This window comes from Dipodomys spectabilis, unplaced genomic scaffold (assembly GCF_019054845.1).
Source record: "Dipodomys spectabilis isolate Male_0828 unplaced genomic scaffold, ASM1905484v1 ptg000125l, whole genome shotgun sequence".
Taxonomy (NCBI): Eukaryota; Metazoa; Chordata; class Mammalia; order Rodentia; family Heteromyidae; genus Dipodomys; species Dipodomys spectabilis.
The window spans coordinates 21,794,988-21,808,544 of NW_024870802.1; the positions used below are offsets into that span (position 1 = coordinate 21,794,988).

At 37.6% G+C, this 13,557-nt stretch overlaps 1 protein-coding gene across 1 annotated transcript in view; it reads right to left on the reverse strand.

Annotated features, from left to right (window-relative positions):
* Nucleotides 1-2,178: 2,178 nt before the first annotated feature.
* The window catches only part of Fas (Fas cell surface death receptor), a 32,008-nt gene continuing 20,629 nt past the window's right edge, over nucleotides 2,179-13,557 (reverse strand). The window contains exons 4-9 of the mRNA XM_042689640.1: nucleotides 10,106-10,214; nucleotides 7,980-8,041; nucleotides 7,779-7,841; nucleotides 5,989-6,059; nucleotides 4,216-4,240; nucleotides 2,179-3,408 (exon numbers count right to left, since the gene is read on the reverse strand). Of these exons, the coding sequence (XP_042545574.1) occupies nucleotides 3,077-3,408; nucleotides 4,216-4,240; nucleotides 5,989-6,059; nucleotides 7,779-7,841; nucleotides 7,980-8,041; nucleotides 10,106-10,214 (662 nt within the window). The 3' untranslated portion in view covers nucleotides 2,179-3,076. The remainder of the gene's footprint in view (nucleotides 3,409-4,215; nucleotides 4,241-5,988; nucleotides 6,060-7,778; nucleotides 7,842-7,979; nucleotides 8,042-10,105; nucleotides 10,215-13,557) is intronic.

Below are 13,557 nucleotides of genomic sequence, written 5' to 3' on the forward strand. Positions count from 1 at the left end.
TGTATAGCAGAGATGACAGGAGCATTGGACAAGCTAGACAATGTGTACTTAATATACATATGTATATGTACCATAAATACGATATGATACTAAATTTTGTCAAATACTTTTTTGTATGAGCACATCAATAAATAAGCATTTAATATATATATATATGTATTTCCTTTTTTTTTGTCGGTCCTGGGGCTTGAATTCAGGGCCTGGGCACTGTCCCTGAGCTTCTTTTGCTCAAGGTTAGCACTCTACCATTTGAGCCACAGCACCACTTCTGGCTTTTTTTCTGTTTATGTAGTACTGAGGAATCAAACCCAAGGCTTCATGCATGCTAGGCAAGCACTCCACCATTGAGCTACATTCCCAGCCCCCATATTTCCTTACTTATTAACTATTTCCCTCATATTTAACTCAATCCCATAACTCTTGGATAAGGAGGCAATCTCATCAACTGGGGACAATTCCAGAACCTGCATCTTTGAATTTGGTTTAAGTTTAGACATACAGCTGAAATTTAGAGTCCCAAAACCCCAGGAAGACATGACCCCAATATTTAGGTGCTCATCCTATTCCTACAAAAGCTCATTTTTCAGCATTGGCCAGTTCTCTTTCATTGTTTCATCTAGTCCTCTCCTTTCCCCAGGCATCTACTCTGTCCTTCCTGAGCCAAAAAACACAACAGGCCTGTGTCTAATTTCTAGAACATCGCCTTCTTGTATTTCTCCAAGTCTTTGAGGTTAAGAAATTTGAGTAGTAACTAAAATGTTAATTCCCCACAGTGGTTAAATATGCTCACTTTACTATATATCACATTTAAACAAAAAATACAACATTTAGGTTTTAACAAAGTGTGATACTACAAAGCAATAGAATACTATGCACTCCAAAAGGGTATTATATCTTAAATCATACAAATATATAAACAAGGAAAATCATCCATGACTCACTGACTAATAAATCAGCTTATAACATTATGGTATGGCCATCTTTAAGTCAGATTGTTTGTTTGTTTGTTTCTCTCTCTTTCTCTTTTTTCTTTCTTTTCCTTTCTTTTTTTGTAAAAACATGAAAATTCACAAGAACTAGCTATAACTAGTAAGATTTTGTTTAGCTAACATTTTATTTTTCAACTTTTCTGTATTGCCTGGATTTCCTAGATGACTAGAAAATGTATTGGGTGGGCTGGGAAGGTGGCTCAGTGGTAGAGTGCTTGCCTTGCATGTATGAGGCCCTTGGTTTGATTCCTCAGCAACACATAAGCAGAAAAAAAAAGCTAGAAGTGGCGCTGTGGCTCAAGTGGTAGAGTGCTAGCCTTGAGCTGAAGAGCTGAGGGATAGCACCTAGGCCCAGAGTTCAGGCCCCACAACCAGACACCCCCCCCCCCCAAAAAAATGCACTGGGTTTATAAACTGCTAGACATACTGGGGTTTATAATCAGGGGGAAAGTCATAATCTGTTAGGTTATACTGAAAATTCAAAATGACATTAATCAATAAAACACTAAGATTTCATTTTATGTTTGCACTGTTTGGGGCATGAATTCAGAATTTATTAAATATGTTCATTTGTGCAGTAACTTTTTCTTAGATGACATGCTTAATCAGATGTGACTCCTGATTTCCTGCCTTTAAGTGGTATAGTGTACATATGATTATAATGAGAATGTTAGGCAGAGTAACATCTAGCATTTTTTTTGAGTGAATGAGACACTAGTAGGTGCTTTACACACTGATCTTTAGTTCTTTTACAAAAATTGAGAGAATTTAATCCCCAATGAAAACAGGTCGAGTCTCACCTACAAGAGTGCTAAAATAAGAAAAGTCACTTTAGCCTGAAACACCAGAGAGAGCTCTTAAAGAGATAGCCTTCAAGAAAATCTTGAAAGAGAAGTGGTTCTGAATCTTTGTGAATGGGAAACAGGGAATTCAAGGTCTGGAGCAATCTAAGTGAATGTGGAGAGGAAAATCATTCACAAATCCAATTCCTAACCTGCACATGTATTTGTTACCATTTTTGGGAAACTTTCAAATAAGATAACCTTGGTTGGGAAGGAGACCAAGGAGGATGCTTGGGCCCCAGATAGAGGAGACTCTTCTAGAGTTCCTGTATTTTAGTGTTTGTTCTACGTGGCTCAGACAGAGGGATGTGAGTGTAGGTAGGATGCCATGTAGGAAAGAAAGCCTGTTTTCACTTCAGTGTTGTTTATTTAGGTAGTAATAACACATTTCATACCTATTGCTTTCTTTCTTACCTCTATCATGTCATTGAGAAAGAATGAAAAAAGCATGATGCGAGAAAACCAGTCTTTTGCACGTGACCATTTACTATCCTTTGATTGCCTCAATTTGTGGAATTTTTCTGCAATCTTTAACTTTTTATTTCTAGAGAGCCACAAGAATATTGTAACTGGTGAAATTAGGTCCAAAGCTCTGCGATTTTGTAAAATGCCATATAAATAGCAATTATTCAAGCATTATATAACTTAACTGGTATTTTCCCATACAAATTCAAAATAAATATTTTGTAATAAACCATCAATAATCTATGCAAAGATCTTGGACATAGGGACTTATTAAATTCTGTATTCAAGTATCATGCAGCTTTGCCTGGCTATTCTCCTCTCATACTGGTAAACATTGGGGAGGTAGAGGAGAGGCAAAGTACTTTTTCTAGTGACTTTGACATTGTAACAAAAGGTCAGTTTTTATAAGGATGGAGTCAGCTTAACATACACTAATGACACTGAGGCCTGCAGAGTCATGTTCGATACTAGAGCATAGCACTAAACTTTTTCTCTGTTTATACTTCTTTTGGGGAACTTCACATGGCATTGTACTTATTCTTCACGAAGTCTGTTTATCCAATTTGATTTTAAACATTCTTGAAGGCAGAATCATGAGATCTTCAACATGTATAAATACAACAGCTCTACAAAACTAACAAAAGAAAAAGTAAAATGTATCACACAAAAGCCTAGCAATTGTCTTAGTCATATCTGTTGCCTTCTGCAAACAGAACCTTTTTTCCCATTATTTTTTCTATTTATCGATTGTACATAGTCAGAACTGAGTTCATTAGCCCTCTAGGCCAAACTTTGTTGTTCATTTTCGTGTCTAGTGTTTGAAGTTGAATTTTCAGCATCTGTCTGGACCATGTCCTGAATTTTCTCTGCAAGAGCACAAAGATTGGCTTTCCTGAGACTTTTGATTAAAGTGTCAAAGGCGCCCTTCTTCCCATGGAATTGATACCAATTACGAAGCAGCTGGACTTTCTGCTCAGCTGTGTCTTGGAGATAGTTATTCTTGATCTCATCTATTTTGGCTTCGCTGATATTATTTTTCCGGACAAAATCTCTTACTTGATTTATTGTCATTTGTTCAGCAATGTTAATGATGTATTTACTCAAGTCCACATCTGAAAAGGAGAAAACAAGCTCTGAAAGTTTAGTTTTCTAAATAATATTCTCATTACCCAAAACCATGTTTATGTGTCCCTTATTATACTTAACAATGAGTTAAGCCTTAGAGATCTAAACACCTTGTTGAGGGGAAAAAGAAACAAACATAACACCAAAATAGTCTGGAGTTGTAATTCTAAATCCTGCTGTGTTCTGAGGAATTTGTGACCTGACCTGATCGTGACAGGTAACAGCTCTGTATTTTCCTATCTCATCATTTTATACAAGTTTAAAAAAATCACCTGTAATATTTCTTACAGACATAATGACTAATGATGCACAAACTTATGAGAACAGGTGAAAAGTTTATGGTCATTGTATTTCTGAATCACAGGACTAAGGATGGAACCAAGTAGAACATGTACATATGCGTTGTTCTAGAGTTAGATCTATTCATAGTTATAGCACCGAGGCTATAATTCAGTTTTACTTCTATTGAGTTACACCAGTTATAATGGTGTCCATAATTCCATTTCCATTTCCAACTGTATTTGGGGGTAGGCATCTGAGGATAAAGGAAAATTTTCTTAAGCCTGAGATTATACTGTCTTATTGCTATGTTATTTATTTTCAGCTATGTTAAAAATAATTATAGATTTAACAAACTACCTGGTAATCCTTAGTAGTAGGTCTAAGAATATCATAAACTCAAGGAAAGCAAAGCTTTCAATGTATCACTGAAATTCGTATTGATATTTTACTCAGAAATTAATTTAGTCCTATAAAGGAAGCCATGGATAAAATAAAATAATAAAAAGTCTTACCTATCCATCTGAAAGACATTGTTTCCTGGAAAGAAAAAAGATAGAAGAAAGGAGAGAGATAAACAAAAACACATTCATTTTATCATCCAGCTCTTCCTTCACTATGAAGGAAACACAACCAGCTGCTTGATATATTAAAATTAGGATATTAGACTAAGTGATTAAAAAGGGGTTTTCCAATTATTTGAGATTTGAATCTGAAAAGTCCTACCCTTGCTATAAACTAAGCAATATTGGAATCATTTTTTTTCTTTCTAAAGACAAGAAACCTGGGGCTGGGAAGGTGGCTCAGTGGTAGTGCGCTTGCCTTGCATGCTCAAGGCCCTGGGTTCGATTCCTCAGCACCACATAAGCAAAAAGAAAAAAGCCGGAAGTGGTGCTGTGGCTCAAGTGGTAGAGCGCTAGCCTTGAGCTGAAGAGCTGAGGGACAGCGCCCAGGCCCAGAGTTCAGGCTCCACGACCGGACCCAAAAAAAAAAAAAAAAAGACAAGAAACCTGGGAATTTATTGAATTGTCTGATTTACTTTTCATATAGATATATTAAAATAACTAGTAATGGTAATAATCCAAAATTTTTCTTCACTGTAATTATTACTGACATCAGAAAATGGCTCAAGATTAAATCTCTTTTTAAAAAAATCTAGCCAGTCAAGAGAGGAATGCAATAACAACCAGTTATTGTCTATCAGAATCAACAAATTCCTTAGTTGCAGATACTCTGGATAAGAAAATTATCCAAACAAACTGATCTCTCTCCGCCCCCTCGTTGTTTTGTTATTTAAAATACCTTTCATGTTAGAAATCAAAAGATTGTCTCAAAAGTTAGCTAGAGAGAGTTGAGGTTGAGGTTTGGTGCGGGGCGGGGGGGGGGGGGGGGGGTGCTTGTGAGCATGCATGGTTCTGGGTAGGCGGTATAGTGTGATAAAGGATTTTCATAGCAACCTCAATCCCTATATCATAGCCTAGGCTTTGATACTGAATCTGTGCTTTGGTAAAGTCTCTCCAGTGAGGCTATCACCAGTCTGAAACACGGATCTTTACCACATCCTCTTTTCCTCCTTAGTTGCTTCTTACAGTGTTTGTGTCGAAGCTTACTTACAAATTAGCTAACCATATCTTAATTCATTTTTGATGCTACTCCAACTTATATAAACTCAAACATTGAGCATATTTGTTTACAAGAAAGTAACAAAATAAAAGGCAAAACAAAAAGAAATACAATAGAAGACTGAATTAGTACTTTCTTTGTCTTCTCAAGAAAGCTGGGAACAAGTGGGAAAGAGGGAACAGCTGATGCTATGCAAAACAAAAGAAATGTACATATCACCCAATGTGGAAGAAATAACTGTATCGCAAAGCTCATAGAACTCATAAATGTGATAGACCGTGATAGACAATTTGCTCCATGAAAGTTAGAATGTGTTTGTGTCTTTTTTTGGGGGGGGGAGGGGGTTCCGGTCGTGGGGCCTGAACTCTGGACCTGGGCACTGTCCCTCAGCTCTTCAGCTCAAGGCTAGCACTCTACCACTTGAGCCACAGCGCCACTTCCAGCTTTTTTCTTTTTGCTTATGTGGTGCTGAGGAATCGAACCCAGGGCTTCATGCATGCAAGGCAAGCGCTCTACCACTGAGCCACCTTCCCAGCCCATGTGTTTGTGTCTTTAACTAAGCATCACTATCCCACAATACTGTGAAATTTGGGAAATTATGTAACCACTTAATCACAAAAAAATTTTGAAAAAGTAAGAAAGCTGATCCATATTTTAACACCTACTTCATTTAAGGGTGGGGATTCATGATGCCCACGATTTCCATGACATCGTCGATACAGCCAAAATATCACCCCTAAAAGATGAAAGAAGTTTCCATCAGACCTGGTCGGAAGCGTGTGAACGTTCTTTCACATTAAGAGAAGAATACTAAGGGAAGAGGACAATCTCAATGAAATTTCAAGCCCCCAACACAGCAGGAAGATGGACTAGGTTAATCTCACCCCCACAGCATCAGGCGCTCTAGAGGCAGGCCACATTTTAATTAAGTCACATTTTAATTGCCACGCCCCTGGTCTAGCATGAAACTGGCTTTGAATTAACTGTATGACCACCAACACTTCATCTCTAGCATGGTGGGTTGTCAGGATTGTGGCAGGGAATGGAAGCCATAGAACATGGCAAGTAGGCTGAGGGAGCACTTAATATCTAGAAGTCCAAGTGCACATACTCACAAATAACTCAAGTTTACACACTCAGTAAGTATTGAACTGAAGTCCGTGTGAGACGCAAGAAAGGAATCTACAAATTTCTGAGTACATTCACTGTTTAAACATCAAGTATGCATTCATAGTTAAACCAACTCTAAAACTCAAGGCAACCTGATCTTCACCTGAATGGAACAGGGACTTGTTGCAAAAGAAAGGAAACAACGGATAGATTCTAAGTTTCTGAGCTTTAGCATCATGGTGTATTTTATGAATAATTGATTTAAAGGCATTTTATCCAAAGTAATTATGATTGTACCAATCTGGGCTTATCTGATGACTTTCATAAGTAACTCTTACATGGAATGTATTGTCACCATGGGCTAACTTCAGGAGAAGGAATAATAAAATATATATATATATTTTTTGTGGGTCATGGGCTTGAACTCTGGGCCTGGTCACTGTCCCTCAGCTCTTCAGCTCAAGGCTCTACCATTTGAGAGCCACAGCACCACTTCTGGTCTTTGGGTGGTTTATTGGAGATAAGAGTCTCATGGACTTTCCTGTCCAAGCTGGAAATCGTGATCCTCAGATCTCAGCCTCCTGAGTAGCTAGGTTTACAGGCCTGAGCCACCAGCGCCTGGCCAAAAATATAATTTTTAACAGATAATTAAAAACAGAGTTGTGTCAAGGCAGAGGGGGAATCTAGAGGACTAAGTTGATCAAGTCCCCTACAAAATGCCATTCAGGAAACCATGACTTTTTTTGTACTCCTAATACATAGGACAAGCTCATAGGTTACTTCTAGCTTTTGGCCACTCTGCCACTGCAGAAAGTACCTATTCATAGACACAGTGGAAACTAGTAAGGGGAACCAAATACATCATTTGTTCTTATCACTCTCAGAAGAGAGCTGTGTTCAATAGTAAGAGATGAATAATACAACATCTTTGTGAATAGTTACTTTCCATGCCATTTCTTTAAACTAATTTATATTAATTATAAATATTCATTTATCAATATAAATAATATATAAGTGTACTGTATGATAGTATAATACTATTTATAATACTTTATTATATAATGTAATATATTATATGATAGTCATATAAATAAATATTATTTAACTTATTAAATATTTAATTTAAATGAATATAAATATTAATTTATATTAATTGAACAGAAGGAGTTAATTGTAGTGCATTTATGCATGCATGTAATGTACTCTGATTATGTTCACCTTTCTGTTACTTGTTCATATTCCCTTGCCAAGCAATTTTAACAAGTTTCATTATTCTATTTTCACACTTCCATATACAGCACTTCAATCATACTCAGTCTATAGTTTGAACAAACTAGAAACTCACCCCCCGTTACCGGAATCAAGAGGAAGCTCCACAGCCAGTATAAACTGGATCTAGAAACCAAAGCTTAGAAATTTTCATAAGAAAATAAGGAAATTTTTTAAGAATAAACACTCTCAAACAATCAAAAGCAATGAGCTTTTGTAGATATTTGGTGGTGGGATGGGAGGTGGGGGAAATATAATCATAACAATATATTATTACTTTCTGTTTTGCATTTGGTATTGCTAGTTGGTGTGCACTTCTCGATGATTCCATGCTCACATCTATAAAGAAAGAAAAAAATGATAGGGGAAATTCAGAAACTCTGGACAGACTCTTCTATCATTTTGCAAGGGTACATTATAAATCAAGGGCCATTATATTCATTTTTGTATCTCTGGCTAACATTTTTCTTCAAGTATTTCTAGGTTAGCAACTAAAAGTGGTGCAAGTTAATATCATAAGGTGGAGATTTAAGTGAAAGAGTTTCTTAAAGAAGTTTTTAAGATAAAGGAAGGTAATATAACAAGAGAAAGAATTAAATGAAAATGAAAATAAAGTTCAAACTAGTAATAAATTGAACTCAAACTATCAGAGCTTAAAATAAACTATTAAAAAAAAATAAAGGGTCAAGAGCAATTTCAAACACCTTATAAGGGCCAGGCAGAAATGATTGCTCGTGATATTACTCAGGAAAGCTAGGAAGCTAATCCCCACAGGTTGCTGCTTCAGGCACAAAGTGTTGATTAAAAGGATTCAAGGATTCCCATCTGGAATTTTCTTCAAACACCCAAACACTGGCAGTCAGGTGCTCTGAGTTCACAGCCTAGCTCTTTTCACTACTTAACTAGGATAGGCCAGTTGACTCTTGTGAGCTTGTTATTAGGAAAGTGGATATAATCCTGTTATCTACCTTAAAGAGCTATGGTGGGAAGAATATTATACCAAGACTATAAAAGTATTTAAAACTCCCACTACTATTATTAGACTAGCTCCTTTCCCCCTTTACTACCTATCCAGTCATCATGTGGGCACTCAGACATTTGACATTTGAGGTGAGAAAGGAGAAGCAAAAATAGTTCCATGTAAAACATTTCTAGCTAGGTCATGAGGTACCATATCCCTCCTTTGTTCAAACCTATTAGATGAAAATTTCCCCTAGATGAATTACAAGCTTAAGGAGAGGCAAATTTGCAGTAATCTTGAGTGTGTGTATTTACATAAAACTATATGTAAAATACTATGTCTCAAAGGAAAAGATGCTTATTTTGAGGAGTTTTTGTTTGTTGTGTTTGCCAGTCCAGTCAGGGCCTAAGCACTGTTCCTGAGCTTCTTTTGCTCACTTTACCACTTCAGCCACAGTGCCACTTCTGGCTTTTTCTGTTTATGTGGTACTGAGGAATTGAATCCAGGGCTTCATGCATACTAGGCAAGCGCTCTACCACTAAGCCACATTCTCAACTCCATTATTTTGTAGTGTTAAGGAATCAAACCCCAAACCTTGTACATGCTAGGTAAACAGGAGCTCTACCCAAAGCCCCACCACAAACACTTTTACAACACATATTACCCAATCTTATCTCTACAGAAATGACAGAGGACACTCTGGAGAACAGAACACCTGGATGGAGGGTAGAAAAGACTGAGAAGCAAGCAGGGCTGGATAAAGAAGGCCCTCAGTTTGCATGTTCTAGAGTCTGGTTTTCACCCAAAGGTAGAAAACTTGATTGAGTATATCACACGTGTTTCTTTTGAGTGATTGGTCTAGGTTGAGCAGATCGCCAAATTATTCATCAGATGCACCAAAAAATCTAATTTGTTCTCTTTGCAACTACTGTTCCATGCCTAAAATTTGCTCTTCATCTATGTGTACCTGCTACCATTGTTTCTTTTTTTACTCAAGACTCAAGCCACATATGTTATCTTCAATCTCCTCTTTCAGACAGGATTGAAAAGTTATCTTGGATGACTTATAATACCCTGGCCACACATTTCTTCCTGTATTTGCCACATGGTGTTGATATGCAATGACTCTCTTTTTCTTGTTTGTATTTGACTCTAGAATTGAGACCTTGATGAGAGAAGCGTGTCTCATATTAGTTTGAGCAACCAGCATAGTGTCAAATGCACAATTAATGATCAGTGTCAATAATGATCAGTGTCAATAATGATCCGTGTCAATAATGATCATCATCATGGTCAGTGCTCAACGATGTTTTTAAATAGAAAGATGATCATCTAGTTGCTTGGAGGAGAAAAATAAAGACTAAAACCTTAATTATTGACTTTCAGTGTGACTTCTCTCTAGAAAGGCAAGGTCTTCCAAAGTATGAAAAAGTAAAACTTACATGGTGCAGGGGTCGCAGTGATCACATCCAGACGTGTTACAATAAAAGTTTGGTTTGCATCTGCACTTGGTATCCTGAGTCGGGGTACACTTTGTTTCTACTTCTAAACCTATAAAACCAATATTTAATTTAATAAATACAGCAGCTAGTTATAAATGAACTGTGAAATAATGGTCAAGAGCTGCATGGGATTTTGAAATCTGCTTATTATCATGTTGAAATGTCCAATAATCATTGACCAGAGTCTCATGTGGATAGGCAATCTTGAAACCAGCACTGCTTCCACTGCTGCTTCAATGGTTCGCCTGTTCCTGTAGTCTAGAGCCTTGCTACTCTATTGGGTGGCCCACAAACCACCAGCATCAGCATGACTCAGAATGCAGCATGTCAGGTGGTAACCGGCTTTAATCAGACCAATGTTAAGGCCTCACTTAACTTAAGATTCGGATCTAATTGCTTAGAGCTGAGATCTAATTACTAGTGTTTGTAATAGTACCCTAGGCAATGCTAATGCACAGATATGGTTAGAAACATTGTTGTAAGCAGGGTACTTGTGGCTCACACTTGTAATCCTAGCTACTGGGGAGGCTAACATCTAAGGATTGTGGTTTGAAGCCAGCCCAGGCAGTGAAATGTCTGGGAGAATCTTCTCTCCAATTAACCACTGGAAAACCAGAAGTGGTGCTGTGGTTCAAAGTGGTAGAGTGCTAGCCTTGAGCAAAAAAGTTCAGGGACAGTGCTGTGCCCTTCCCCCCAAAACAGACCAAAAAAAAAAAAGAAAAAAGAAACATTGTTTCAAAGCCTGAATAGGGCCAAGCAAAGCTTTAGGTACTAAGTTTTCATCATGTTTTACAAAAGTAGGAATACTTTCCATGTTTCAATCTGGGCCTTCAGAATAGATCAAAATATCCATAAAATTCGGGTTTGTAAGCAGAATGATGAAGATGAATTAGATCCCCAAAGATGAGAGCATCATATCTTTGGTTTCTCTATCTGGCTATGAACAATACTATCCTACAAGCATAAATTGATGCAGTTAAAAAAACAGATTTTGCAATGGCTTTTCTGTATGCCAACAATGAGAAAAGTGTGGCTGAAATTAGGAAAGCAACTCCATTTGTAATAGCCCCACAAAAAATAAAATACCTAGGAATTAACTTAACTAAAGAAGTGAAGGACCTCTATGATGAAAACTTTAAAATCCTGAAAAAGGAAAACAACACAGAACTTAAAAAATGGCAAAACCTCCCATGCTCCTGGATTGGAAAGATTAACATCGTGAAAATGGCAATACTTCCCAAGGCTATCTACAAATTCAACGCAATACCTATCAAAATTCCACCCTCATTCTTCAAGGAAATAGAAGAGGCAATCCAAAAATTCATATGGAACAATAAAAGACCCCGAATAGCAAAAACGCTCCTCAACGGAAAGAACACTGCTGGAGGAATATCAATACCAAATGTCAAACTCTACTATAAAGCCATAGTAATCAAAACAGCTTGGTATTGGCATAAGAACAGACCTCAGGACCAATGGAATAGAATTGAAAACCCAGAAATGAACCTACAGACCTATAGCCATCTAATCTTCGATAAGGGAGCTAAAACAATAGAATGGAAGACAGACAGCCTCTTCAGTAAATAGTGCTGGCAAAACTGGTTAACTACATGTAGAAAACTAAAGCTAGATCCTTATATATCACCCTGCACCAGAATCAACTCCAAATGGATCAAAGACCTTGAACTCAAAGCAGACACTCTGAAAACATTACAGGATGGAATAGGAGAAACGCTGGGTCTCCTTGGCTCAGGCCGAAATTTTCTGAATAGAGACCCGGAAACACAACAAATCAAAGAAAGGTTGGACAAATGGGATTGCATAAGGTTGCAGAGCTTCTGCAGGGCAAATGACATAGCTAGCAAGATCAATAGAAAGCCCACGGACTGGGAGAAGATCTTTACTAGCCATACAACGGACAAGGGTCTCATATCTAAAATATACTTGGACCTCAAAAAATTAAACCACCCAACAACAAATCCTCAAAGAGACAACTGCCCAATAAGTAAGTGGGCGAAAGACTTAAAGAGAAGCTTCTCTGAAGAAGAAAGAAGGATGGCCAATAGACACATGAAGAAATGTTCAACATCCCTAGCCATAAAAGAAATGCAAATCAAAACAACATTGAGATATCACCTCACTCCAGTTAGAACAGCAAAAATCAAGAACTCTAACAACAACAGATGCTGGAGGGGATGTGGACAGAAAGGAACCTTACTTCATTGTTGGTGGGAATGTAAACTTGTTCAACCACTTTGGAAAGCAGTATGGAGGTTCCTCAAAAGACTTCACATAGAACTCCCCTATGACCCAGCAATCCCACTTTTGGGCATTTACCCTAATGTTTACAAACAAGACCACACTAAAGCTACCAGCACAACTATGTTTATTGCAGCTTTATTTACCATAGCTAAGATATGGAACCAACCCAGATGCCCCTCAGTAGATGAATGGATCAAGAAAATGTGGTATATATACACAATGGAATTCTATGCCTCCATCAGAAAGAATGACATTGCCCCATTTGTTAGGAAATGGAAAGGCTTGGAAAAAATTATATTAAGTGAAGTAAGCCAGGCCCAAAGAAACATAGCTCCCATGGTTTCCCTTATTTGCAATATCTAGTATAGGTATGAGTCAAGCGGAAAAAGTCAGAGAATGTGATGTTAGGAAAACGAACCCTCAAATATGTATTTTAATGTTTTTGTTTCTTTCATGCATGTGTTTCTAACGCATTTATAAGATTATTTCTTTGTTGCTTTGTATGTCCCTCCCCCACAGTGTAACCCTCGCTTTCACTATATTTGATGTCAGTATAACATGTGGAGGAGACGGGGACAAACAAGTCATTTAAGGATTCAGGTGGACCTGTTGCAACAATGAGAAGTACAAAATGTCATGTCAAAACCAGCTTTACAATGTCGGTGTGTGGGGGGGAGGGGGGTATGATTGGGTGGGGGGGAGGGGGGAGGCTGGGAAGGGAGGTGAAGAGTAAACAAAGGAGGAGGCTGCAATGCTTGGTAAGAAATGTATGCATTATCCTGCCCATGTAATTGTAACCCCTCTGTACAGTATGTTCTCAAATAAAATAAAATTAAATTTAAAAAAAACAGATTTTGGAGTTGATTATAGGATTCATATGGTTGATATTAAGTCATTTGCTGATTTATAGGGTTGATATTAAGTTGCTAGTGTTCATATAGGAGAATGCTAAGACTTGACTTACAAAAGCAATTATTAGCACTGCACCTAGTCCTCCATTACCCAGTTAGTCCCAGGCAGCTCATTCCGGTAATACCAACACCTGAGAAGCTCTCCACTTAAATTACAGTGTAAGTCATTCTACTTGAAGGGCTAGGATTGGTCACTTTTGGTTGCTTTCTTAGGCACCT